Source organism: Callospermophilus lateralis, chromosome 7 (genome assembly GCF_048772815.1).
Source record: "Callospermophilus lateralis isolate mCalLat2 chromosome 7, mCalLat2.hap1, whole genome shotgun sequence".
In the NCBI taxonomy this organism is placed as follows: Eukaryota; Metazoa; Chordata; class Mammalia; order Rodentia; family Sciuridae; genus Callospermophilus; species Callospermophilus lateralis.
The window spans coordinates 15,976,297-16,003,207 of record NC_135311.1 but is presented as its reverse complement, the minus strand read 5'-3'; the positions used below and the strand labels follow the sequence as shown (position 1 = coordinate 16,003,207).

At 36.9% G+C, this 26,911-nt stretch overlaps 1 protein-coding gene and 1 pseudogene across 1 annotated transcript; one reads left to right on the top strand and one right to left on the bottom strand.

Moving 5' to 3' along the window:
* Window positions 1-7,542: 7,542 nt before the first annotated feature.
* LOC143404626 (putative acidic leucine-rich nuclear phosphoprotein 32 family member C) lies at window positions 7,543-8,434 on the bottom strand (annotated as a pseudogene).
* A 14,657-nt stretch (window positions 8,435-23,091) lies between these two features.
* Window positions 23,092-24,030, top strand: LOC143404062 (vomeronasal type-1 receptor 52-like). Its single transcript, XM_076862416.1, has one exon. The coding sequence runs from the start codon at window positions 23,092-23,094 to the stop codon at window positions 24,028-24,030; it is 939 nt and encodes a 312-aa protein (XP_076718531.1).
* The last annotated feature ends 2,881 nt before the right edge of the window (window positions 24,031-26,911 follow it).

Sequence of the window (26,911 nt, the reverse complement as noted above, 5' to 3'; positions counted from 1 at the left end):
GGGGTAAAAATGGGAGTTCATATCCCACTTGAATCAAAGTGTGAAATATGATATATCAAGAAGTATGTAATGTTTTGAACAACCAACAATAAAAATTAATTAAAAAAAAAACTAGGTCCCTCTTGAAATTGGTGGTCATTTTCTACCCAGAAAATCAACACCTGAGATATCTAACTCCACTGCTAAATAAAAGACTTAGCTGATCCATGAAGTCTGCTTCTGTCCACATTATTTGTGCTTTCATTATGGTGTCCAAAACAGTTTGGTTATTTTTGCCTAAAATCCTCACAGAAAGTCTCAGAATATGAGCATAATGCAGATGATTTCTCAGCCAGAACAAAACAGGAATAACCTCTGCTCCAAATTTTAATACACTCCTTCTTTTCTGAACCCTCTTGAGCATAGTCTTCACTGACTATGGCCCTGTCAGCAATCTGGTTTTCTGGGCTCCCACCAGAATTAGCAATTAATCTTCACTTACAACAATCTAAATAATTTCCAGTTTATATTGCTAAACATCTCAAAATTTCTCCCACCAATTCCAAAAAGCTACAAATACTTCTGAACCACATGGTCATGTTAGTTACAGAAACCACCCCAATTCTTAGTACCAATTTCTGTTTTAGTCAGCTTTTTTTTTTCATGCAGTGACTAAATGACTAAAGGATTGACTAAAGCAGTTATAGAGGAAGAGAAGTTTATTTCAGGGCTCACAGTTTTGTGGTCTTAGTCCATAGAAGGCTGGCTCCATCCCTAGGAACTCAAGGTGAGGATGAACATCATGGCTGAAGAGTGTGATAGAGAGCACAGCTTACATCATGATCAGAAACAGAGAAAGATGTCTCCACTTGCCAGATATAAATATATATGCAAAAGCCATACTCATATGACCAGCTCCTCCATCCACACCACTTCAATTACCCATCAGTTAATCCCTTCTAGAGAATCAAATTATTCATTGGGTTAAGATTGTTTTACCCAATCATTTCTCCTATTACCTTTCTTGCATTGTCTCATATGTGAGCTATTGAGGGACACCTTGCATTCAAACCATAACATGGGACCAGGACACAGTGTAGCATGCCTGGATTCTAGTACAAAAAAAAAAGAAAGAAGAAGAAATCAAAGAAAAAAAATAAATGAAAACAGAGTAGCATGTTGGTTACTAAAGAATGGGTTATGAAGAAGTGGAGAGCTGCTTTTTGATGGATATATATTTTCACATATAGAAGATAAATAACTTTTAGTTATGTGCTGTAAAATACTGGGCTTACAGTTTTTAATACTGTATTGTGCATTTATACATATTTTAAGAGTATGGATAACTTACTTAGTGTTTTTACTATTATGATGAAAGAAAAAGAGGGAAAGAGATGGAGACAATGAGAGGAAGAGAAGGAGGCAGAAGTCAGGCAAAGGAGGACTAGCTCCAAGGTACTCCTTGTACACTGTCAGCATCCCTGTTCAAAGTGGCCTTGTCCTTGCTTCAATACTCTGTTGTTGCTATCATACATTTTTATTGATTTATCTTTGTATTTCTGTTTCATAAGTGAATTCCAAGAAGACAATGGACCACATGTGTGAACTCAGCACATATGTGTAACCTGTATGTATACTGCAACTGGGCAACTCAGGCACATTGAGAAGTATTAATTCCAATCAGAATTGGGAAAATATGGGATCTGAGAGCTGGGTACAAGGTGAGTGTGTCCTTTATAGCCAGAGAGCCATTGCTAAAACCTCATAGAAAGCCCTTCCTGCATACCTCATTGAACCCTGAATGCACACCACATTCAACTCTAAATGCACCCCACATTCAGTCTCTGTGCACACTCCTGAAAGCCCTCAGTTCATACTTCAGAGAGCCACACACCCCATAGAGCCCTCCTTTCACACCTCTGTGTTTCCTCCGTACAATTGCAGGCATCTGCCACTGCTCACCTGAGGGGGCCATCACTATACACCTGGTGAGAACTTTCTACTCACCTCATAGATCCTTCCTGCACAACTCAGAGGCCCCAACACACCACAGAGTCCTTACTGCTCACCTCAAGAGAGACATCCTTAGAGACCTCAGTCAGCCTCCATTATACTCCTTTACAATCCCTCGGATTGGGATTGTAAAGTGCACACCTCAGAGAGACCTTTCTAGACACCAGGAAGCACACTCCCTATATCTAAAAGTGAGCCTTCCCTCGTCACCTCAGGTACAACCTCCATTCATGTCCCAATGCCCTCTGTCACACCACAGGCAACCCTCCAGACACGGCTTGAGGGACCTCCCTTGAAACTTCAAAGGACAATTTGTACCTCAGACAGCACCCCATGTACATCACAGAGACTCCTCACCACTCACCTCGAGGTGCCTCCCCCCACACCTCAGAGAGCCCTCAGCAGACTCTTCAGGCAGCCCTACGCAAACCCAGAGATGATCTTCTCCTTCCTGAGCCCTTACTGCACAATTCAGAGCACCGTTTCTACTCACCAAAAAGCACTCGTCCTATGCACCTCAGGGAACCCTTCCTTATTCAACAGAGGGAGCACCCCAACTCAGTCAGAGAACACTGACACACCTCATAATGCCCACCCTACACACCTCAGTGGTCCTCCCTACATTTATCAGAAGACACTCTCTACACAGCTGAGAGCCCTTCTAAACATCTGAGAGACCCCTCCATTTACAGATGAGAGTCCTCCCTGCACACCCCAGAAAGCCTCCACTACAGCTCAGTGTGCCCTCATTGCAATCACCAGAGATCCCCTACCACAGTCTTCAGGAGCCCGTCCTTCACCACTCGGTGTGTCCTCCCTACTCACCATCATATGCTGTCTCTACTCTTCTCAGAAATCCCTCACTGCACATTCAGAGTACCACCTCAGAGAGCCTTCTGACTCCCCCAGAGTGAGTCCTCCTGCACACATTATGGAGTCCAGCTACACACCTCATAGTGCTGTCCACACACCTTGGAAGGCCTCCCTTCATCCCTCAGAGTCCTCCATACACCACTTAGCTAGCCCCCCTACATACAGTAGATGGCCCTACTTGTACTCCTCAGAGAGCCCCCCCCCCCACACCACTGAGACTGTCTACACTGCTCAGTGAGCCTTCTCTACACACTCCAGACAACACTCCCTGCACACCTGAGAGCTCTCCCTACCCACCTCAGTGGGCTCGCCCTGCACACTTCAGAGAGCACTCCTTGTACAACACAGATCCCTCCTACAAACCTCACAGTGCCTTCACTACACAACTCAGAGAGCTATCTGTCTATACCCCCCAGGAAGCCTTCACTACACGCCTCAGAGAGCTACCTGCACACCTCAGAGTGCCCTCCTCATGCACATTCAATGTGCCCTGCGCACAGGAGAGCTCTCCCTACTCACCTCAGGAGCCCTCCTTCTGCCCCTCAGAGACCATCACTTCCACAACTCAGTCTCCTCCCTGCTCATCTAAGAGCCCCCCCTCGACATGAGTTAGAGAGCCCTCCACACTCATTTCCAAGAGCTCTACTGCACACACTTTCCTTATCCTGCACACCTCAGAGAACACTCTTTTCACACCTCAGGATGCCTTCTTTACTCACTAGAGTACTCAGTGCATACCTCATATGGTCATCACAACACTGCCAAATTTGCAGCTATGTGTACAGGATGGCACACAGGAAGAAGACAGGAGCCCAAAGTACTTTCCAAATCAATGTCCTGGTGAACACACACTTCAGATAAATTAACAATTTCAGTCAGGTGAACCCAGTTGTTATAATGGGTCCTAGAAATTAAGAAGTTGATTTTAATGGATTTCCCAAAGCTGGAGTACAACAGCAGAATAACATTATCATAAGATCAAAACATTTATAGAGTTTTTGGAAGTTTATTTTATTTTTTTTAACTTGTAAGTTTTTTATTAATTGCTCAAGACAATACAATGATCTTGACATATCATAAATTTGACTCAAATAGGGTATGAATTCTCATTTTTCCACATGTACAAATTGCAGGATTACATAGGTTATACATCCATGTGTATATATACAGCAATCCTAGTGTCAGTAGCAAATAAGGTGGTAATCCAATTTTCCAAGGTGCATTGCAACCCCGTTTGAGCCAACAGCTGTTGAGCTGAGACTATTAATGATTTTATATCCCCCAAGTCACCAAAGTTGAGTATCTCAGGGCCCTCTTGCATGTTTTCTTCTCTTTTGAGGAGAAAAATCATCTTTTTGTCTGGAGAAATCTTCCTCATGCAGGATCAAATAAAAGTCTGGATTAGGTTGTGAAATCCCTGATGCCAACTCAAGATTGACAGTCTCATGCACTAAGCCAGAATCCAAACAGGACCTCTTGGCATAAGCCGGGCAGCATATCCTTTATCCCATGTGATCAGAGGTAGAGGGTTTTGTCATCCTGTGTTTGCTGAAATAGTGTACTTTCCTTAAAATTTTACAGTGGTTGTTTAGGAATAAAGTGTCCATCCAAAGCAGATGACCAATTGTGAGTATTATCTTCATAATGCATGTTGAGTGCATTAACTAAATAAAGCAATATTTAAGGCATTATAAATAATAGAACCTAGGTCCCTCTTTTTTGTTTCAAGAGGCATGTCTTCAGGGTATGATGTGTTTATTTAAACAAGGCTTGTCTCATAGGATTTTAAGAAATTCCATAGGTTAAAATTATATTTACATGAGTAAAAAATTGTTCCAAAGCACAGGATGTATATGCAGGAGTGTTATCTGTGTTTAAGTGAGCAAGTTTGCCCATAGTGGCAAAGCAGATTAATAAATTAGAAATGTGAGCAGATACTTTTCAGATCTATGGGTACTAGCCCAAATAAACCCAGAATGCATATTAATAGAAACATGGAGAAAGGAATAAGGATGAAAGGGAGGAAAATGGGTAATGTCATTTGTCAGAGTGCATTAGAATGTAGGCCACATGGATTTGTGGATTCCCATGTAGGGGCCCAGAAGAGTGTACAGTGAGAACAGTTATTAACAACGGCATGAGCCTGTTGGGAAGAAATAGAAAACATCTTCATTAGTGAGCAAGCATTTTGGTGAAAAATCCTCGAGATTCTACAGCATATGAAAATTAAGGACAAAACGATCTCACAGCTGCATCTGCATGAGTGTTACCTTAAGTCAGAGGTCCAGAAATTTTAATGTGGCTGCATATATGAGCAAAGAAGATACAGGGTTTATGATGCAGTAAGAGTTTGAAGAGTTAAAAAAAGAGTTGGTAAATTAGAATCCAATGAGGGAATAACACAGATAAAGAAATGAGAAAAAAGTTTAGCTACATATTGAGAATCTGTAATAATGTTTAAAATAGTTGAAAATAATTTCAGCACCAAGAAAATGGCAGCCAATTCAGTTCACTGTGGGGAAATTTGAGGCAGGACATAATATTCAGTCCACTTTTAACATTAATAAAAACAGATATCATTCCCCTTTGTTTACCTTTATCTATATACATTGTAAACCAATTTCAAGAGGAATGGTATAAATCAAGAAATAGGCAGAATGTGTAACCTGCATAACAAAGAAAATCTCCCATCATGAGGCATGCGAAAAGAAATTAGTGCTAAAAAATTTGTTAATATGGTTTGATGGTAGGAGGACAACTGTAAGTATTGATGATGTAGGTCTTTCCACATGTAAGATATAAAACATAAATATCAGTACTTGTTAAGAATAAAATTTTAATGTGGTCAGCAGCAATTAATTGTGGATATATATCAGCAAAATGCAAAATATTATGGCCTGAGAAATGAGGAGAGTATAACTATATATATATATTTGTAATAGCTACTTAATATATATATTAATAGCTACTTAATATATATATATATATATAGTTATATATATATATATATATATATATATACAATGAGAGGAATAATAATATAATATTATATATATATATATATATATATATATATATATATATATATTGAGTAGCTATTACAGCTGCAAAGGCATAAGGTTTTCCAGCAATAACTTTGCCAATGATAATGGCACATTTGATACAGGAAGTCAATCCACCATTACTGTTTAGAGTTTTTGTTAAGGTTTGTAGAGCCTGTTATAGAGAAGCAGTCAGATATAATGTGGAGGCAGGGTTCTATTGTTTCTTTAATAACTGAAAAAAAGGAGAGAGCAGTTGGGTGTCAGGTGTAATTTATAATTTATTTATTTAAGAAACCTATTATGAAGATAAATCCCATTTATGTTAAATTTAATTTACTTATTTTCTTTGTAAACTAAAAATATCAGAAAAATATAGTTACCAGTATTAATCATCCCTTTTCTCTTAAAGAAAAATCTCAGAAGCAATGGATATTTTATTACATTTTATACATTTTTTTTTTTTTTTAGAAACTAAGGCTTCCTTGTCTGGCCATCTGAAAAAAGGTTTTGAGTTTGAATTTTAAATGCATTCATATTTTTATTTAATTATTTAATTTGAACTGAATTCTTTGGATCCATTTACTTATTTAAATTTTTTTTTTGTATAAAAAGATTTATTGAAATTTATCAATGACAAACAGACATAAAACTCAAAGTTTGGCTCTTCTGAGGGGCAGGAGAAAAACTGGTGCAGATGTTCTTTTATACAGATGAAACATGGGTTAGGAAATAACACGTCACTTCTAAAGCAATCCAGAAGAGGGACACGAAAGCAAACCTGTACATTCACTAGGAATTTGCAGTCATTTCAGACTTCTACTAGGTAAGAAAATACAATTTTGCATTAGTTTTCCGTGCTCGGGTGTATGAAAAAACCCAGCCGACATGCAGCCACATCTCCAGCGCTCAGGTCTGTAAAAATGTTCTCAGCACGAAAGTACTCGTGGAAGAATCATCCTGTCATTTTCATAAAACAAAGCGTTCTAATATTTTACAGTACAAGATAGGACAGTTTTTTTTTTCTTTTAAAGAGGCTGAAGTTTGAGGGTTTGTTTCTTCTAATTATAATTCATAAGCTGCTGTTCTCCGCTCGAGGGCTCACAGCTCAAGAGTACCACCGAGTCCTCTTTGAAAAGCGAAGCCCTCCACCATCTGTGAAGGGGAAAAAGGGATGAGAGATGGGGAATGTCCCCAAACCAGTGCCAAAATAGGCCTTTAGGTTGCTATTTACAAATCAGGGCGCTGGATGCCTCTAGCAGGCCCAAGAAACACAGAAATCACAGGAGCCAAAGCAAGTCAGCGGTGTAGCTGGTATTCAGCCCCTCCCAGGAGCTGAGTGACCAGACTGAGGCCAGCAAGGCTTTCAAACCAACTCTGGGGACTTGGGACCTACCAGGAAATGTAAGAGACCTCCAAACCATCCTCTTTGAGAGTAAGGCACAAACGCTCACTCGGTGTGTACTCAGCTATCGCATTTACAGGGACAAAACCAGACACAAAGAAAAAGGAGGGGGAAAATAAACAGTGGAGTAAAAATAGTATTTTATTCCATCCCCTCCCGCCCTCCCTGCCCCAGCAGCCCCCAGTACACTTTTCCCCTCTCATTCCCACAGCGACGTTACAGTCAGAAAAAAATAAGTTTCAGGGGACAGGATTTGGAGGAGGGGAGGGGATACGGGTAAAAACAGTCAAATCACAATAGGAATTTTTCAAAATAGGTTATTCCACTTAGTCATCGTCTTCTCCCTCAACCTCAGGTTCTCGTTTTCGCTTCTGACCCCTTTCTTCTTCGCCAAGTTCTTCCTCATCTTCCTCATCGTCACTTCCCCGTCCTTATAACCTTCTTCATCCTCCTCCTCCTCTCCACTCACATCCTCCTCTTCCCCTTCCTCCTCTTCATCTTCCACTATCTGAGCATCTTCATCATACTCCTCCTCCTCCTCATCCTCCTCGTCATCGTCCAGACCCTCCACATAGCCCTCAGGGTCGGAGTCGGAGGCCTCCTTGTCGTCCTGGTCAGAGCCACCAAGATGCGTGCGCTGTGGGAGGAGCTTGAACGCGTTTGCTCCGTGGTCCTCCGGGTTGGGGACCTCGCAATTGGAAAGGTCTAAGCTCCCGAGGTTCTCTAAGTTCTTCGGTGGCTCTATTGTGCTGAGGTCTTTGATTTTGCTGCCACTTGAATTTAGATGCGCAAGGTTCGGACACCTTTCTGCCAATACTTCCAGGCCCCCTGCGATTCCGTTTTCGCTTAGTTGGAGCTTCTTAAGTTTGTTTAACTTTGGGAAGTTGGCGACTGAGGTGAGGCCTACGTTGGTTGTACTTAGGAATTCCAGTTCTTCCAATTTGTCTGTGAGGCCTTCAATTTTGCCTGCATTCGACCGACAGTTGTCCAGGACAAGTTCTTTCACATCAGAGGGCGTCCCGATCCGCAGCTCTAAATGGATCCGTTTGTCCATGTCCATCTCTCGCGCTCTCTCTCTGCAGAGGATCCAGCGCCGGCGGAATTCAATCAATAAACCCCGAACCCTCGGCCGCGCATTTTAGGACTTTGAAGGCTCGACCAGCTCCGCTCGGTTCTCCTACTTATTTAAATTTTAATTGGTGAGTGCTCATTTGTTTAAATGTCAACTTGATACCAAGGACATCATACATAGACATAGGATAGGCCTGTATAATTGTGAATGCCATGTATAAAATCCAGTAGCCATGATGGACACTGAAATCAAAGATTTCAGATAGCTGGCTGTTTGTACCTGATGATTGTCAGATTTATTTCCAGTATCACCATGTTTATATCCTCCTAAAGATTTATTAAAAGAAATTTCTGAATGTATTTGAGTTAACTATGGAGAAACTGATCTCTGGACAAAGTCATAAAATAAAAATCTTTATAGTTAGATAAAATAAGACTTAACTTATGTAGAATATTAAAAAATATGCATGGGCACAATATTAACATTTTTATCAGGTCAGAGTGTACTTTTAGCTTATATAAGTTAGTGTATACATCTAAAAAATGTTGAAGCCTATGAAATTCCCAGAACACAAATTTTGAAAAAGAAAGCTTGTACATTTAGAATCATTTTAATTTTGTTATTCTGTACTGTAACATTAGGTAGGAACTGGTTAAGAAAGCTGACTGAAAACAGATAGGATAGCCAGCCAAGTAGTTTGGATTTAAAAGGGACACCCACTTTTTTTGTTTGTTTGTCTTAACTAGTTTGTAAGTCTTGTAAATCTTCCAATGGTCTCCACATATGGCTGAATATGAGTGACGATTGTTTGTGGACTGGAGGGGTAGAGCATTGCAGCCACAGGGAGCTGTTGAACACATGCACATTATTGTCTCCTATGACCCAAACCATGAAGGCCCTTTCTAAAAGCCATACATGAATCCAATTGAAAGGGGAATAATGGTAATGTCGTTATCAGTATCCAATAAATTTGCAATTGGCTATTCATTTAAACAAAGAGTTAATTTAGGTGACTTTCAGTGATAAATAAACGTGCTCCAATGATAATATAGACAAACTCTATATCTCCCCTTTTGTTTAAAGGTTGTTGAGCTGAAACATAAGGAATAACAATCAATTGAGCAATAGAGGATACTTAAGGGAGTCAAAAGGGCATATAGGACCATATTTGGACATACATTGTACTGGTACAATCAGAATCAATTACTTCCAGGATAAAAAAAAAAAATTCCTTCTTTAGCACTATGCAAATTAGGCAAAAGTACTTATGGGCAAAAAATTCCTGAATTTGAGTAGCAATTTTATATACCTCCCTGGGAAGCCACACTTGGGCATCTGCAATAGTAGTTAAATTTATTTTAGAGCTCCTTCTGGTGCATGAAAGGACTTCTGAAAGAATGTTGTTTTTTTTTTTTTTTTTTTTGAACTGGAAACATTGTGTTATGGAATCTTGAATGGGCAGTGAAAACAGATTCCTCCTCTTTTGTCCTGGGTTTGTGGGTCACAATTCTTTAAACACAGCCAAAGCTAATAGCTCATGCTCTGGATGGCCAGTGGGATTTAGCTTAATAGGACAGACAGCTAAAATATGCATTTATTCCTTCTTCCATGCTTGCCATAAACATTTAACCAAAGGAAATCTAGCCAGTTGCAGTGGTGGTAGTGTAGAAGACTATGAAGGCAGAGGGAATAGCTACTTAAAGGAAGCTGCAGCAGCTGTTGCTAATGGAGCAGATGTTTGCTGAGAAACATAGAACTTAGAAATAGCATTGTGACAAAGAAACCAAACTAGCAGCACAAGCATTGGAGCTCATGGCTCTTCATGAAGATTTTAACCTATATCTTCCCAATCTTTTAAACATAAAGAACCATTTTCTGGGTACCAAGGGTAACAAGAATCTGTCTCTGCCAGCCAAACAGCCAGGTCAGCATTACATATGGTATGTCCAGCCTTGTGAAGTAAATAGGAAAGCTCAGCCCAATGCTGATGTTCAGTGTCAGATAGGGAATTTCCCATAGCTAACCAATCGGGATCAGTACCAGCCAGTGAAAGATGTATGTCAAATCCTGTTGTAGGAGGTAAGCTACTCCCTTCCCCCATCAGAACATCAAGAAGGGTCCCTGTTTAAGGATCAATGGACTCCAGGCTCCCTGTGGATAGAGAGGTTGTGAAATAGTGTGGGGACAGGACTCTCCCCAGTTCCAACTTGGGTACTAGTGTAAAGAAATTAAAAGAAGACATAAGTAAGGTGCACAGGCTAAATGGCTGCTCATTTGAGCTGTCAACTTTATTTATGCCAAAAGGCTACATTTGGTCTCTGGCATCAGTAGTATGTTATTGTTTATTATATCACTAAGCAGATTACAGTAGGTTACAATGTAAGATGTTTTGCTTATGGTCAGATATGTGCTCCAGCCAAGCATGCATTGGTTATGTTAAGAGTGCCTGGGGAAAATCGCTGAATATTCCAGTCATGGGAAACAGTGTGTCTGTTTTCTCCAGGAGTTTGCTCACCAGAGAAATGCTGTCCTGTCTATTCCCATGGTCAGAACCCTTACACATTTCAGTTTAGCTCTAGAAATTTCCTGAAAAAATTAGGCCTAGAATTATCAATGCTATAGTGTGCACTTAAAAAGATTGCTAAAAGAGTAGATTTTATGGATAGTATTCTTTTTTTAAAGGAAGACTAGAATTAGCTAAATAGGTGTGCATCCTATATAATCACACATGGATCCATGCTCAGAGAGGACTTTTACACTTACTAATTTATACTTTGTACTTATTTGTACTTATGATTTGTAGGGGAAGCCCAACATGATTATGAATATAAAATGTACATGGAAATGTACCTGCTGCCTGCCATTCTTTGTACCCATTTTTATATAGCATTCTCAATCCTCCTGCAGGGCTCTTATAGCATGTTTATGTTGATTTTGATATCTTGTGTTAATAAGGGCACTTTGCTTAATCCAATTCTTTTTTTCATTAAAATTGTGAATTTGTACACAGAGAGAAGATGGTGGGCCAACAAAAAATGTCCAACTATGCAAAAAGGAGAGAATTTTTAAAGCCATGCAAGAAAAGTATGAGATTTTATATAGGGGAAAACTAATTAGGATGATGGCAGATTTTTCAACACAGACCCTGAAAGCTAGAAGATCCTGGAACAACATATATAAAGCTCTGAAAGAAAATGGGTGCCATCCAAGAATCTTGAATCCAGCAAAATTATGCTTTAGATTTGAAGATGAATTAAAATCCTTCAATAATAAACAAAAGTTAAAAGAAATTACAGCTTGAAAACTGATACTACTAAACATTCTTGGAAAAATATCCCATGAAGAGGAAACAAACAAAAAAAAAAAACAATAAAATTCAGCAAAGGGAGGTTGCACCCTAAAGGAAAAGTTAATCAAATCAGAAAATCTAGTTAAGGTAAATAATAAAAATAATCAAATATGGCCAGGAATACAAGTGATGTCTCAATAATAACCCTGAATGTTAATGACTTAAACTCATCAATCAAAAGACATAGGCTAGCAGATTGGATTTAAACAAAAAGACCCAACAATATGCTGCCTCCAAGAGATGCATCTCATAGGAAAAATATACATAGACTGAGGGTGAAAAGTTGGGAAAAAATTATACCACTCCCATGAACTGAAGAACAAGCAGGGGTTTCTATCCTCGTATCAAGTAAAGTAGACTTTAAGCCAAAGTTAATCAAAAGGGACAAAGATAGACATTACATACTGCGCTCAAGGGAAACATTGATCAACAAGACATAACAATCATAAATATATATGTCCCAAACAATTGTGCACTATGTTCATCAAATAAACTCTTCTCAAGTTTAAGAGTCAAAGTGACCACAACACAATAATCCTGGGTTACTTTAACACACATCTCTCACCACTGGATAGGTATTCCAAACAAAATTTGAATAAAGAAACTATAGAACTCAGTATTATAATCAATAAATTAGACTAAACTAACATATATAGAATATTTTAACCTGCTTCAAGAGAATACACTTTCAGCCCAGCAGCACATGGACCCTTCTCTAAAATAGACAATTTAATATGCAACAAAGCAACTCTTAGCAAATACAGAAAGGTAGAGATGTTCCTGCTCATTTTATCAAATCATAATGGAATAAAATTGTAAATCAATGACAAAATAAAAAATAAAAATTACTCCAGAACCTGGAAACTAAACAATATGCTACTGAATGAACAATGAGTTGCAGAAGACATCAAGGAGGAGATTTAAAAATTCTTAGAGGTAAATGAGAATATAGACACAACATATTGAAATTTATGGGACATTATGAAAGCAGTACTAAGTGGAAAGCTCATTGCATAGAGTTCATTCCTTAAAAGAAGAAAAAGTTAATGAATAAATGACTTAAGATTGCATCTCAAAGCCCAAGGGGGAAAAATAACAAATCAATAGCAAAAAGCAGTAGAAGGCAATAAAGGCAAGAAATAATTAATATAAAAGCTGAAATCAATGAAATCGAAACAAGAGAAACAGTTGAAAAAACAAAAAGTTGTTTTTTTAAAAAAAATAAATAAAATTGATAGACCCTTTGCTATGCAAATGAAGAGAAGGAGAGAGAAAACTCAAATTACCAGCATACATGATGAAAAAGATAATATTACAACAGACACTACAGAAATACAAAGGATAATTAGAAATTATTTTGAAATACTCCAATAAAATAGAAGACATTAAAGGCATTGACACATTTCTTAAGTCAGACAATTTGCCCAGATTGAATCAGGAAGATATACATAATTTAAAAAGACCATTTTCAAGTGATGCAATAGCAGATGCCATCAGAAGCTTACCAGCAAAGAAAAGCCCAGGATGAGGTGGATACACAGCCAAGTTCTATAAGACCTTTAAAGAGGAACTAATACCAATACTCTTTAATTTATTTCAGGAAATAGAAAAAGAGACAGCACTTCCAAACTCATTCTATGAGGCCAGTATCACCCTGACTCCAAAACAGGCAAAGACACATCAAAGACAGAAAACTTTAGACCAGTAATTCTTTTCTTTTTGAAAGAGAGAGAGAGAGAGAGAGAGAGAGAGAGAGAGAGAGAGAGAGAGAGAATTTTTTAATATTAATTTTTTAGTTTTCAGTGGACACAATATCTTTTTATTTTTTATGTGGTGCTGAGGATTGAACCCAGCGCATGCCAGGTGAGTACGCTACTGCTTGAGTCACATTCCCCAGCCCCAAGACCAATAATTCTAATGAACATAGATGCAAAAGTTCTCAGTAAAATTCTGTCAAATCAAATTTAAAAAAAATCACAAAAATATTATGCACCATAATCAAGTTGGATTCATCCCAGGGATGTAAAGTTGGTTCAACATATGGAAATCAATTAATGTAATTCATCACATCAGTAGACTCCGAGATAGGAATAATATGATCATCTCAATAGATGCAGAAAAAATACTTGACAAAATACAGCACCTTTATATGTTCAAAACACTAGAAAAACTAGGGATAACAGGAACATATCTCAACATTGTGAAGGATATCTATGCTAAGCCTCCGGCCAACATCATTCTAAACGAAGAAAAACTGAAGGCATTCCCTCTACAAACTGGAACAAGACAGGGATGACCTCCACCACTTCTATTCAATATAGTTCTGGAAACACTTACCAGAGCAATTAGAGAGACAAATGAAATTAAAAGGATATGTACAGAAAAAGAAGAACTTAAACTATCACTATTTGCTGACAATATGATTCTATACCTAGAAGACTCAAAAAACTCCACCAAAAATAAACAACAACAACAACAACAACAAGAAAACAAACAAACAAACAAGCAAACAAAAACTCTGCCTTCTAGAACTGGTTAATGAATTCAGCAAAGTAGCAGGATATTAAATCAAGACTCAAATCAATGGCATTTTTGTATACCAGTGACAAATCCTCTGAGAAGGAAAAGAGAAAAAACTACCAAATTTAAAATAGCCTCAAAAAAATACTTGGGAATCAAGTTAACAGAAGAGGTGAAAGATCTATACAATGAACTACAGAACCCTAAAGAGAGAAATAGAAGAAGACCTTAGAAGATGAAAAGCTCTACCTTGCTCTTGGATAGACTGAACCAACATTATCAAAATGACCATACTACCAAAAGCACTATACAGATTTAATGAAATTTCAATCAAAATCCCAATGACATTTCTCATAGTAATAGAAAAAACAATCATGAAATTTATCTGGAAAAATAAGAGACCCAGAATAGCTAAAGCAATCCTTATCAGGAAGACTAAAGCAAGTGGCATCACTATACCAGATTTTAAACTACACTGTAGAGCAATAGTAACAAAACAACATGGTATTGGCACCAAAACAGACTGGTAGTTCAAAGGTACAGGATAGAGGAAACAGGATTAACCCACAAAATTACAATTATCTTATTTTAGACAAAGGTTCAAAAAACTTGCATTGGAGAAAAGATAGTTTCATCAGCAAATGGTGCTGGGAAAATTGGAAATCCATATGCAACAAAATGAAATTAAACCCTGTCTCTCACCATGCACAAAACTGAATTCAAAGTGGATCAAGTACCTAGGAATGAAACCAGAGACTCTGCATCTAATAGAAAAAAAGTAGGCCTAATCTTTATCATCTGGGATTAAGTCCCATATTCTTTAATAAGACTTCTATGGTGCAAGAATTTAAACCAGGAATCAATAAATGGGATGGATTAAAAAAAATTTTGGAATGGAACCACCATTTGACCCAGCTATCCCTCTCCTCAGTCTATACCCAAAGGACTTAAAAACAGCATACTACAGGGACACAGCCACATCAATGTTTACAGCAGCACAATTCACAATAGCTAAACTGTGGAGCCAACCTAGATGCCCTTCAGTGGATGAATGGATAAAAAATGTGGCATATATACACAATGGGTTATTATTCAGTACTAAAAGAGAATAAAATCATGGCATTTGCCAGTAAATGGGTGGCATTGGAGAAGATAACGCTAAGTGAAGCTAGCCAATCCCCACAAAAAAACTAAATGCTTAATGTTTTCTCTGATATAAGGAGGCTTATTCATATTGGGGAAGGGAGGGGAAGAATGGGAGGAATAGATGAACTCTAGATAGGGCAGAGGGGTGGGAGGAAAAAGGAGGGGGCAGGGATTAGCAAGGATGATGGAATATGATGGAAATCATTATCCAAAGTACATGTATGAAGACATTAATTGTTGTGAATATAATTTTTATACAACCAGAAATATGAAAAATTGGGCTTGTATAAGTGTAATAAGAATTGTTATGCATTCAGCTGTAATTTATTTTTAAAAACTCAATTAAAAAATAAAAAAAAGCAAATAGTATACACACTCCCATGTTTATAGCTGCATAATTTACAATAGCTAAGAAATGGAAGCAACCTAAACACCTATCAAAAGAGGAACAGAAGAAGAAAATGTATTACATACATACAATGGAAGATGTATATACCTGGAAAAAAGAAGGAAAACTATACATGTATGACAACATAGATGCACCAGAGTACATGGGGAGTGACATAAAACATAGGAGCTAAGTCACATGATCTCACTTATATGTGGAATCTAAGAGTTGAACTCACAGAAATAGAATAGAATGGTAGGCACAAGAATCTGGAGAGATGGGGAGTTGAAAAGATGTTAGCCAATGCCTACAAAATTTCGGTTAGAAGAAATAAATTTAAGAGATCAGTTACACATCATTGTTACTATAATTAATTATAATGTATTATATTCTTGAAAATTTCTGAGAGTAGAATTTAAAAATTCTCACCACAAAAATGTATGTGATGTAATACATATGTTAACTTGCTTAAATTAGCCATTCCACAATGAATAAAATAACCAAAGAGAAAAAGGCTTGTGCATAAAAATACAAAGCATTGCTCAAAAATTAAAATAATTCAAAATATATAAGAAGTTATTCCATGTTGGAGTAGTTAATTTTGCCAAGAGGGGAATGCTGAACAAAGTAATCTACAGATCTAATATGATCTCTATCAAAATCCCAACTACATTTTCTTTTTCTTTTTTTTTTTTTGCAGGAATAGAGGAGCTGATCATCAAATTCAATCTAAACAGCAAAGGACCTCAAATATAAAAAATAAAATGATTTTGAAAGAAAGAGAACTCAGACTTGGTCACTTCTAATTTTTAAATTTCTAAAACTTAAATTTCTAAAGCAATGTGGTACTGGCATAAGGACATATACATTGATGAATGAAAAAAGTAGATAACCAAGAATTAAACCCATGCATCTGTGGCCTATTGATATTTGACAAGCATGCACAATGGGGAAAGGACAGTCATATCACCAGTGGTGCTGGGTCAAGTGGATATCCACATGCAAAAACCAAAATATCATTGGAGTCACCTCACCCTGCCATCAAAACTTAAATGTCAACTTTGTATTGTGCAGAGAGGAGTAAGAGCAGGGGAGTTGGGTATGGGGATGCAAAGATGGTGGAATGAGACTGACATTATCCTATATGTATGTATGATTACACTACTAGAGTGACCCTACACAATAACAGCCAGAGGAAAGAGGATGTGTGCTTTATTTTTGTGCAATGTGTTAAAATGCATTCTACTGGAATGTATGACTACTTGGGACAATTAAAAAATAAATAAATAAAAATTGAATATTTTAATCATACATAAATATGAGTCCTGGTTCAAAGACATCCAAAGTTTTCACAACATGTGCTCTTGGATAAGCTAGAATCTACACTAAATGGAGACATTCTCTCCCAGCTCTAGCATGATATATGTCATTCCATGCACATTCATGTTGAATAATGAAGATAGATCCACATAACATTCCAGTCTGACTTGACAGAGTGAGGTGTGGAGGGTACTAAATGGAAGAAAATCAGGGGAACCACAGTTATGTATGAAAGAAATAAATCCCAGGATGAAGAGAGGAGTGGTTCACTCAGGAAAGCCTCATTTAACCTACATGCGAATCCAGGGGAAATGATTCCTTTAGTCTATGAATTTCTTTCTCTTTTTTCTTTCACACCACCCTCACTCACTTCTTTCACCTCCATCATTCCTTTGCAGCACAGGATGTCCCAGATCACTCTATACATTTTCTTTTTTCAAATGAGTTAGTTTTTTGTTTTGTTTTGTTTTTTGATACCAGGGATTAAACACAAGACCATTTTACCACTGAAACACATCTCTAGACTTTTTTTTATTATTTTTTTAGAGACAGGGTCTCACTGAGCTGCTTAGGGCCTCACTAAGTTCTTGAGGATGGCATTATATTTGTGATCCTTCTGCCAAAGCCTCCCAAGTCACTGTGATCATTGTCTCCACGTAGGTGTTTGGAAATCAAATTTCACTGAAAGTCAAATACATGGATATTTAAATGTGATTACTGTGAGATGTTTTCAGCAGACAGACCTGAAAATATACCTTTTCAGTTTATTTTATTCATATATAACACTTGAAGTTTTTTATACTTTATTCTTTTATGCCCAGATTTACCCATTTTAAATCCCTGTTAGTGGGCTAAGATTGGTTTCCTATGATGGGTACACCCTCCCACCCCCCGCCAATGCAAGTTGCTTGGTTTGGAAAATAAGAGCTACACACAAAAAAGTTTTCATTCAGAGGGGGCTTGTTTACCATTGTCTGAGAATGGAAGAAACAGTTTTCTTTTCCTTTGAGAATACCCTCGCTAACTATGGCAAGACAGGTACTGTCAGACTTCAGATGCAACACCAAGATTACCAGTCTACTAAGAGATGAGATAAAGCTGTTTCAATTATATAACCTACCTTAGAAGCCCCAACTCCAAATCTGAGTGAAAGAGAAGACAGAGGAGTCATCTAGGTAGGCACTAGGAAGGCACTTTGAAGTATGATGTTACTACCTCACACCCAGTGCTCACCAGGTATGCTTAGAATTGTGACTTATTTGAAATTTTATAGGATTACTTTTATTTCATAGTATTAATATAATTTATAATATTACAAGGATTATTGTACATGAGAGGATTTTCATTATAAATCTGCACTAGGAATAAGAATTAAAAAGTCTAGCAGTTCTATCTTTATACTACTTTCTAGTACTTAACATGTTTCAAATCATCTTACAGTAATTCATAAACTCAGGGACACCCATACTAAAAATCCTAGCTAATATAATATTAGCAGTAGTATTAACTTCAAATAAAATGTGTAGTGTGTGCTTACCAAAACTAATAACATTTTGTTCATTAAAATGTTTACGGATTCATTACATATAATGACTAATTATTTTCTTCACTATCATGTAGATATTATTCTGAATTTGAAAAATTTTAGTGTCTTTTGAAAATATTGTAGGAACAAAATGAGAGAAAATTTAATCAAAATTGAGAAAAAAGTTCAGAATAGTTGATGAAGTGTATTGAGGGGAAGGAAGAAGAGAGAAAAAGGAAAGAACAGTTGAATTAATCTGACCAAATTTCATATGTGAATATACCACAATGAATCACAACATCAAATACATTCACCAGGCACTAATTTCCAAATAAGTAAAAAAAAATACTACATATAAATTGCAAAGGAATTCCCTGGCACGGTGGCACATTCTTGCAAGCCCAGCAGGTCGGTAGGCTGAGACAGGAGGATCACGATTTCAAAGCCAGCCTCAGCAAGTGCAAGGCACTAAGCAACTCAGTGAGTTCCTGTCTCTAAATAAAATACAACATAGGGCTGGGGACGTTGCTTGGAGTTTGAGTGACCCTGAGTTCAATCCCCAGTTAAAAAATAAAAAGTTGCACAGGGATCAATAGAGTAGAAGGAGTAGAGGAAGAATGTGAGAGGGTGAAGTGCTGGGGACAGAATTAGAACAAATTGTATTCCATGCTATTGTGATAAGGTCAAAGTGTATCCTAATGATGGGCATAACTAAAAGAATTAAAAATGGTTAGCAAACACAAAAATGAATAAAAGGGTATGATTTAGCAGTCTGTGTTAGCAATTAAAATATTTCACAATTTAAAAAAATGTCCTAGTGATGCATGGAGATAAGGAAATAGTAGAATAAACTTGAGTTTTGTATGAAGTAAAATATAAAATGTTTTTATAATTGACATTACTATAGTGATATTAGTATACACAGCCCAGGGACATTTATCTTTGACAGTTAATATTTCTTCATGTTGGAAAACACTGTTCTTTAATACTTGTCATATTTCTGGAAGTGTCTGCTTCACTTTTAAGATGAGTTCTTCTCTATTAATGCAAGTCATTGAGAAAGGACATAGAATTTAACACCAAAATGTTCCAGAGTTAGTCATTCTTTGATGTAGCTTCACTGAATTTTCTATTCTAAAAATTTTCCCAGAGATGCAAAGAGAGAAAACTGAGGAATTTTAGATTTGTGATGAAATAAACATTATTTTGTTCATGGCTTGGCAGAGTAATGTTATTATACAAAAAAATAGCCCCACTGACCTGGCTACAGTTTATATCCCCTATGATAAAAATCATTGTTTCTTGATCCAGAAAATGTCTAGAATTGTCAGATTTTCCCAGCTGATCTACTAGCTTTATTGTTTACTAATGCACAATCATTAGGAAAATACATAAAATTTAAAACAAGAATTTTTGCATAAGTAGCAATTTCTTAAAAAGCACAATATATTTTGCTTATGTTAAATTTACTGAATCCCCTACAAATAAAACAAAGTCCTTTTTTTTTTGTATTTTCACTGAAGTTTCTGTAGCAAACAACAGCAATTTAAAATAACCTAGAGAAAAAATATTTCTTCCTTAATGAAAAATATACAATATTCTAAAGCTGCTCCTGTCACCCAAATCTTTATTAATGATGTTCAGAATTGAAAATAATCTTCATAAAATTATTTTCCAATGACAGATTTTATGCAGTCACTGAATAATCACAGAATTCACATTTGCACATTCATTAAGGTACATTTCTGTAAATTTTAGGAATTTGTAGGATTTTGAAGAAAATAAATGATAATTAGACTACAGTAGTGGAGATGTTTTCCATCCTGATTCCCAAATGTCTGAAGCCAGGCATGGAAGCAGGATGATAGATGCTTGTGAAATATGGCCCGATATCCTGAAGGAGATTCAAAGTCTTAGACATCTACTACTCATCACTTGGGTATATTTCAGGGTCTGATTGAATGTGCTGGTAAATGTTTCTGAGCTAAGGAATATTCCAGTATCTTCCAAAAAGTATCAATTCAAATTGAAGACTTGCAGTTTTATGTTAACTTGCTCATAGCAGACATTTCTTTCTCTTCTTTGGTGACAAATGTACCAACTAGAATATGACAGATTGAAGTTGATGGGTCCTATTATCAATGCCTGAATTTTAGGTTTGAAATACTTGATGTACCTTGAAATTGCATTCTTGCTTTTACAAAGAGTGTGTGCGTGTGTGTGCATGCGTGTGTATGTGTGTGTGTGTGTGTGTGTGTGTGTGTGTGTGACCGTTTTCTTGCTTTTATCTGCTGAAAGACAAATAAAGAGATAGACTAGTGAGTAAAGTTTCACCTTAGCTGGGCATGACTGTGACAATTGTTTCAGGAACTTGGGAGTCAAAGGAGGGAGAATTCCAAGATCAGGACCAGTCTTGGCAAAATAGTTATGTGCTAAGTCACAATAGTAAGAAACTGTCCAAAATTTAAGATAACAAGGACTGGGGGTTGGGAATATAGTAAAACACTCCTGAGTTCAATCACCAGTCCCTCCTGCAAAAAAAAAAATGTCCACTAGAAACCATTCTTAGGCTGGATTTTCACCTAATTTCAGCAAGTATTTTATGAGAATAATCTTCCTGTTTGTTAATCATCTAAAAATCTAATGTTGCTTTTTATTTTCTTTTCAAAAAACACATACATATGTTGGGGTAGGAATTATCCCAATGCCATGATAAAAATGCTAGCTCCAAATTTCATGGGATTCAGCTTTTTACTCCAAATATATCTCTTGCATTCCACACTATTCACATGGTATCTGTGCGTTCTGTACATGGGCTCTGTGGCTTCCCTGGGCTGAGTCTCTTGTATTTCTCTGTATTTATTTCTATGCCCACTCTCTTCATTTCATAGGCATTATGTTGGGGTTATTGAATCTCAGTAACTCTGCCTTTCATTAGATAGTTATTTTCATAAATTGGAGCATGTAAATCATTTATTACATAATTCTTACTATTCATATAAATGCCCCAAATTAAGTTACGACCATTTTCTCTATGTTTATTAGATCAAAAACTTTAAGAAACAGGTTAAAGAGATTGAAGAAAATGCCTGCATAGGAGCCAGGGCCCTGCTCTTCAGTGGGACATTGACCATGTACCCACAGAACTGTGGATCATATGAGAGACTAACTGAAGGGCACCTGACATCAGTTCCTACTCCTGAGCATCTAAATATCTGTCAGGATTTAACTGAACAAGTTGTAAAGGATGCCCTTTGTGTAAAGGATGCCCCACCATCATTGACCTGGTTAGACTATTTTCTCTTATACACAGGTCTGAGAAAATTAAGATAGAAACTGGGATTTCTTAGTGCTCATCCATGAGAAGGAGGTCATACCAGCTGTCTGCCTGTTTCTCTGGAGTGTTTGCCAATATGAAAAAATTAAATATATTGCTGGGAGTAATTTTAAAATGAGGGGAGAAAAGTTAGAATACTATCAATATGCAAGCATTAAAGTTTGGTAGACTTTTGTACTTTAAGTTATGAAATTTTTCATATACTAAATTAAGTCTCCCAAACCAAGTTGAGATAGTGGTAAAAATACAATAATAGTTAAAATTTATAAAGTGCTTCAAATATATTACCCATTATTTAATTGTGCACACCAACAATGCTAGTAGAAATATTCTATCTTGGTACTGCTTTTACTAAGGATATAAACTGAGATGAAATTAATTATGTTAAGGGGACAGGGCTCACCATTATAGTAAGTGGTTTGGCATGAGTTAACTGAAGTCATCTGGGTGAGGAACACAACTTCAAAATTTCCCACAATTCCGTACTTCTATAAAGAAACAATGATATTGAGCATCATGAGAGTATTTATTTCCCTAGCAGATTCCAATTTCCACTAGTCCATCCTTCACACCAACAATGGTTCATGGAAAATTTCTATGTAGCAGCAGTATTTCAGATACTTTATTCCAAATATAAATAAGACAACATCTCCACTTTTAAGAACTCTTCAGGAAGAAATTAAAAGTAAGTGATTATAACAGGATGGAATTTATAACCTAAAGGAAAGCATAGTATGTCTTCCAGGTTGAGAAACAGAGTAAGATATTAGCAAATCAATGAGATGAGTGGAAAATATACAAAATCATTGATCTGAAAGAATAAGTGGTGAATAAGGTAAAATTAACTAATGAATTTTTATTTATTATTTTCCTTTTCAATGCCTGATGAGCAACAAAACTGTGGGCCAAGCCAGCACTCTACCACTGAGCCACACCCATCCCTTCAACTTAAATTGACAATGGAAAAAGGACTCTATCCTATTTACTAGAAACTTTTGTAGTAACTAATACTTCTAGATACAGTAAAAGGTGATAAAATGACAGAAATATGGCAATTAAAATACTACTTCTGTCAAACACTTCTGGTTTTCTTTCCAGAAACACATTTGTTTCAACCCTCAACATGAAGATGAGACAACGTTCCACATTGTGGAACGCCATAAGAAATGCCTTTTATCTCCAAGCTGGCATTGGGATCTCAGCAAACACCTTTCTGCTATGTCTGAACATTGCTGCTGTCCTCATGGGCATCAAGCCCAGGCTCACTGACCTCCCCATCACCCACTTGGCTCTGACACACATCCTCATGCTCCTCACCATGGGCCTTCTGATATCTAGAGACATTTGGGAAACACAGGACATTCCAGTTGACCTCAAATGCAAAGTGCTTGTCTTCCTGCACAAAGTCATGAGGGGACTCTCCATCTGCACCACCTGTGTCCTGAGTGTGCTTCAGGCCATCACCATCAGCCCCCATGGCTCCTGGTTGGCCCACTTCAAATTTAGACCCCCAAATCACATCCGGTGGCTCTTTCTGTTCTTGTGGGTCTTTTCCATGCTCATTTCTAGCAACCAGCTTCTGTGTACTGTGGCCACAACTAATAAGACTGGTCTTCTATTTGTCACTGACTACTGTTCCTTTATACCAATTTACAGGGATATCTTTCTCACCTTGATGGCATTCAGAGATGTCTTCTTTGTGAGCCTCATGGTTCTCTCCAGTGGATACATGATCATTCTCTTGCACAGACATAAACAGCGGTCCATGACTCTTCATAGTTCTGGCTTCTCCCCAAAGACCTCCCCACAACAAAGGGCCACTCACACCATCCTGCAGCTCATCAGCTGCTTTGCAATTCTGTACTGTGCAGATTTTTTTATTTCATTATTCATAGGCATGACATGGACCAATAACTCCATCCTGGTGTGTCTCCACATGCTTGTGGCCAACGGCTATGGCTCAGTCAGTCCTTTGGTGCTGATGGGTGCTGACACTCAAATAATAAAAGTAATGCAAACCAAATGCAGGGACAAAGGTCGGTTTCTGACAAAACTGATCTAAGGCAGCTTTACCACGCTCATTAAAACAATTTTCTCTATTTTATAGAATTGTCTCTCAGACTGAAAAAAAATATTCATGCATATATCAAAGTTTTTGTCAGGTAACGTAACCTATGTTGTTATTAAGGATCTTATGTACAACTTTACCTTATATTTGCATGAGTTTCTTGATTTACATCTATAGATTTTTAGTTTCATGTTATTTTCTGTCACATATATTAATAATATGTATATTTTTATGAATTTTATTTCTTAGGTTTTTTTTTAATGAAGTTCTATCTTTTTAATTTTTTTATTAGTTACTCAAAACAATACAATGATCTTGGCATATCAAGCTATATTCCCAGCTATTAATTTTATTCTTTTTAAGTTGTACATGATAATGGAATTTATTTTGACATTATTATAAAAGAATAGAATATAGTTTGTTCTAATTCAGTCCTAAGAACTTTCCCTTCCCTCCCATCTTCCCATCACCTCGTCCATTTTCTTTACTAATTTTCTGCTGTTTACTTAGTTTTAAAAATTCATTTCTTGTGAATTTATATGATAGTGAGATTAACTGTGGTATATTCAATCATATAATATATATATATATATATATATATATATATATATATATATTTTATATATATAAATATATGATATGAGATTTAGTTTAGATACACTCCAGAGTCTTTCCCTATTCCATATCTCCTCTCTTCCCTTCATTTTTATCTATTCCACTGATATTACTTCTGTTCTTTTTTCTATATTGTCCCTCATTCTGTATAAATATAGGTGTGTTTTAGGCTTTTTTGAAATTATTCTAACAACCAGGCAGCACATTTCAAGCTTGCAAAAATGTAAAAATCCAAATGCTTATCAAGCAAAGAATGTATAAATAAATGTGGTGTGTATATGAATATATATTTAATTATATATAAATGAATGAATAGGCCATGTGTGTATATATATTAAAGTACATAAGTATATTTGTAATTTATACATGTATGTGGTAGAATATCAATCTGACATAAAAAGGAATAAAATTCTGATATATACTACAACATTGATAGGTCTTCAAATTATTAAGCTAATTAAAATCAAACACATAAACATCACAGATTGGGGGCTGGGGTTGTGGCTCAGTGTTAGATCACTTTCTTGCATGCATGAGGCACTAAGATTTATCCTCAGCACCATATAAAAATAAATAAATGAAATAAAGGTATTCCATTCATCTACAACTAAAAAATTTTTTAAAATCACAGATTGTATAACTCCGTTAAAATGAAATATCCAGAATATGAACATGCAGGAGCAGAAGGTGGAAAGGTGGTCAGCAGGGCCTTAATTTTAAGGGATATAAACTCTAGGAGATAGGAAGGCACTGTGGAGCTACACATTCCGAACTGTACTCTGGACAAACAACTTAAAGTGTTACTTGTGATAATGACTTCCAAAACTGAGAACCTACTATGTGCCAGGGGTGATTCTAGTTTCTTTTTAAACTTTGATCCTAATATTCCCAGTGATCTTGTGTCTTAGTTGGTAGAATCCTGATTTTATGATGAGTAAACTAAGAGCAGGTGACGAATGGATTGTCCCAGGTCACCCACCATGCAGACCTGGACTCTAATTGCTGATTTGTCTGAGGTGCATACTACAATTTAGTCTATAAAAATAAAACTCCAGCAAGTGGTCATTTCTGGATAGAGGAGGAGGTAAGAGGGAGGGATTATAAAACTGCACCAAGAAATCTTTCACATGTGCTATAATTAGGTTGTAGCTAGCAATTATCAGTAAAACACATAGCAAGAACCCAAGTGTTCTTTAAATTACTTTTAGCATCTTCTTTAAACTACTTTCAAAGTGGATGAGAAAACAAATGTTCACACTGAATTTGTAGGAAAAAAAAAACAGAAACAAAGGGGATAACTGGGGAAATATATCAACAAAGAAGAAATAAAGGGAATAATCCTTGACCGTGTCCATTGAGGTTGATTGTGGAGCTAACAGTTATAGCTAGAGATGCTTCTATTTGGGAAGGAGGATTACTTTAATTGCTCAGACACCCAAATAAATTCTGACTAGACACTGACCCCCATGCTCACATTAACATGATTGTCTTGTAGGTCAACTCCTCCCAATAGAATGGCCACCATGACAGTTCCAGAGAAGACCAACTGAAGCAAAAAAACTATACCACCTGATTTGAAGGATGAGTTGAACACCATATTGACAAAGATGGCTGAAGGCAGGCACCAAATAGTAATATATTTTGAGACACCGCTTGGAGATGACATACTTACTCCTGTGAGAGCTCTCTGAAGATTTACTTTGCTTTTACTTTATTTTTACTTCAACATACTTTTTTTCTGTCACTTATAATAAAGTTCTCTTGCATGGCTTTTGTGTCTGATATGAAAGTTTCTTTCACTGAAAGAAAAGAACAGAGGTTTGAAGTTTTCTCTCTTTGCCGTCCTATGACAGCAGTGTCTTTAAAGACTCAGGAACTTGGGTGCGCTTAACTAAGAAGAAAGCCTACATTGGAACCAAGCTGATTGCAGTAGCAACAGAGGTGCTGGTTCCCAAAAGAGGGGGAGGGAGAACCCAGAGAAACAGAATAAGTAGACTAGCAACAGAAAAACCTGAAGAAGAGAAAACCCATTTGAACTTAGCTGATCTGGAAGCTAATCCAAGTGGTGTTTAAAGGGTGCTTTGTAGTTTTTCAACTGGCCAGCTGAGGTCAAAGCTATTTTGTAGAGGCCACACTACAGCTCATCCAGGGGAAGCCAGGAAATCATGACCAGCCCTGAGAGATGGCTACTGATTGGCCTAAAAGTGTGTCTAGCAGAGCATGATTGAAACAGGCACAGAGAAGATTGTACCCAGGGGGA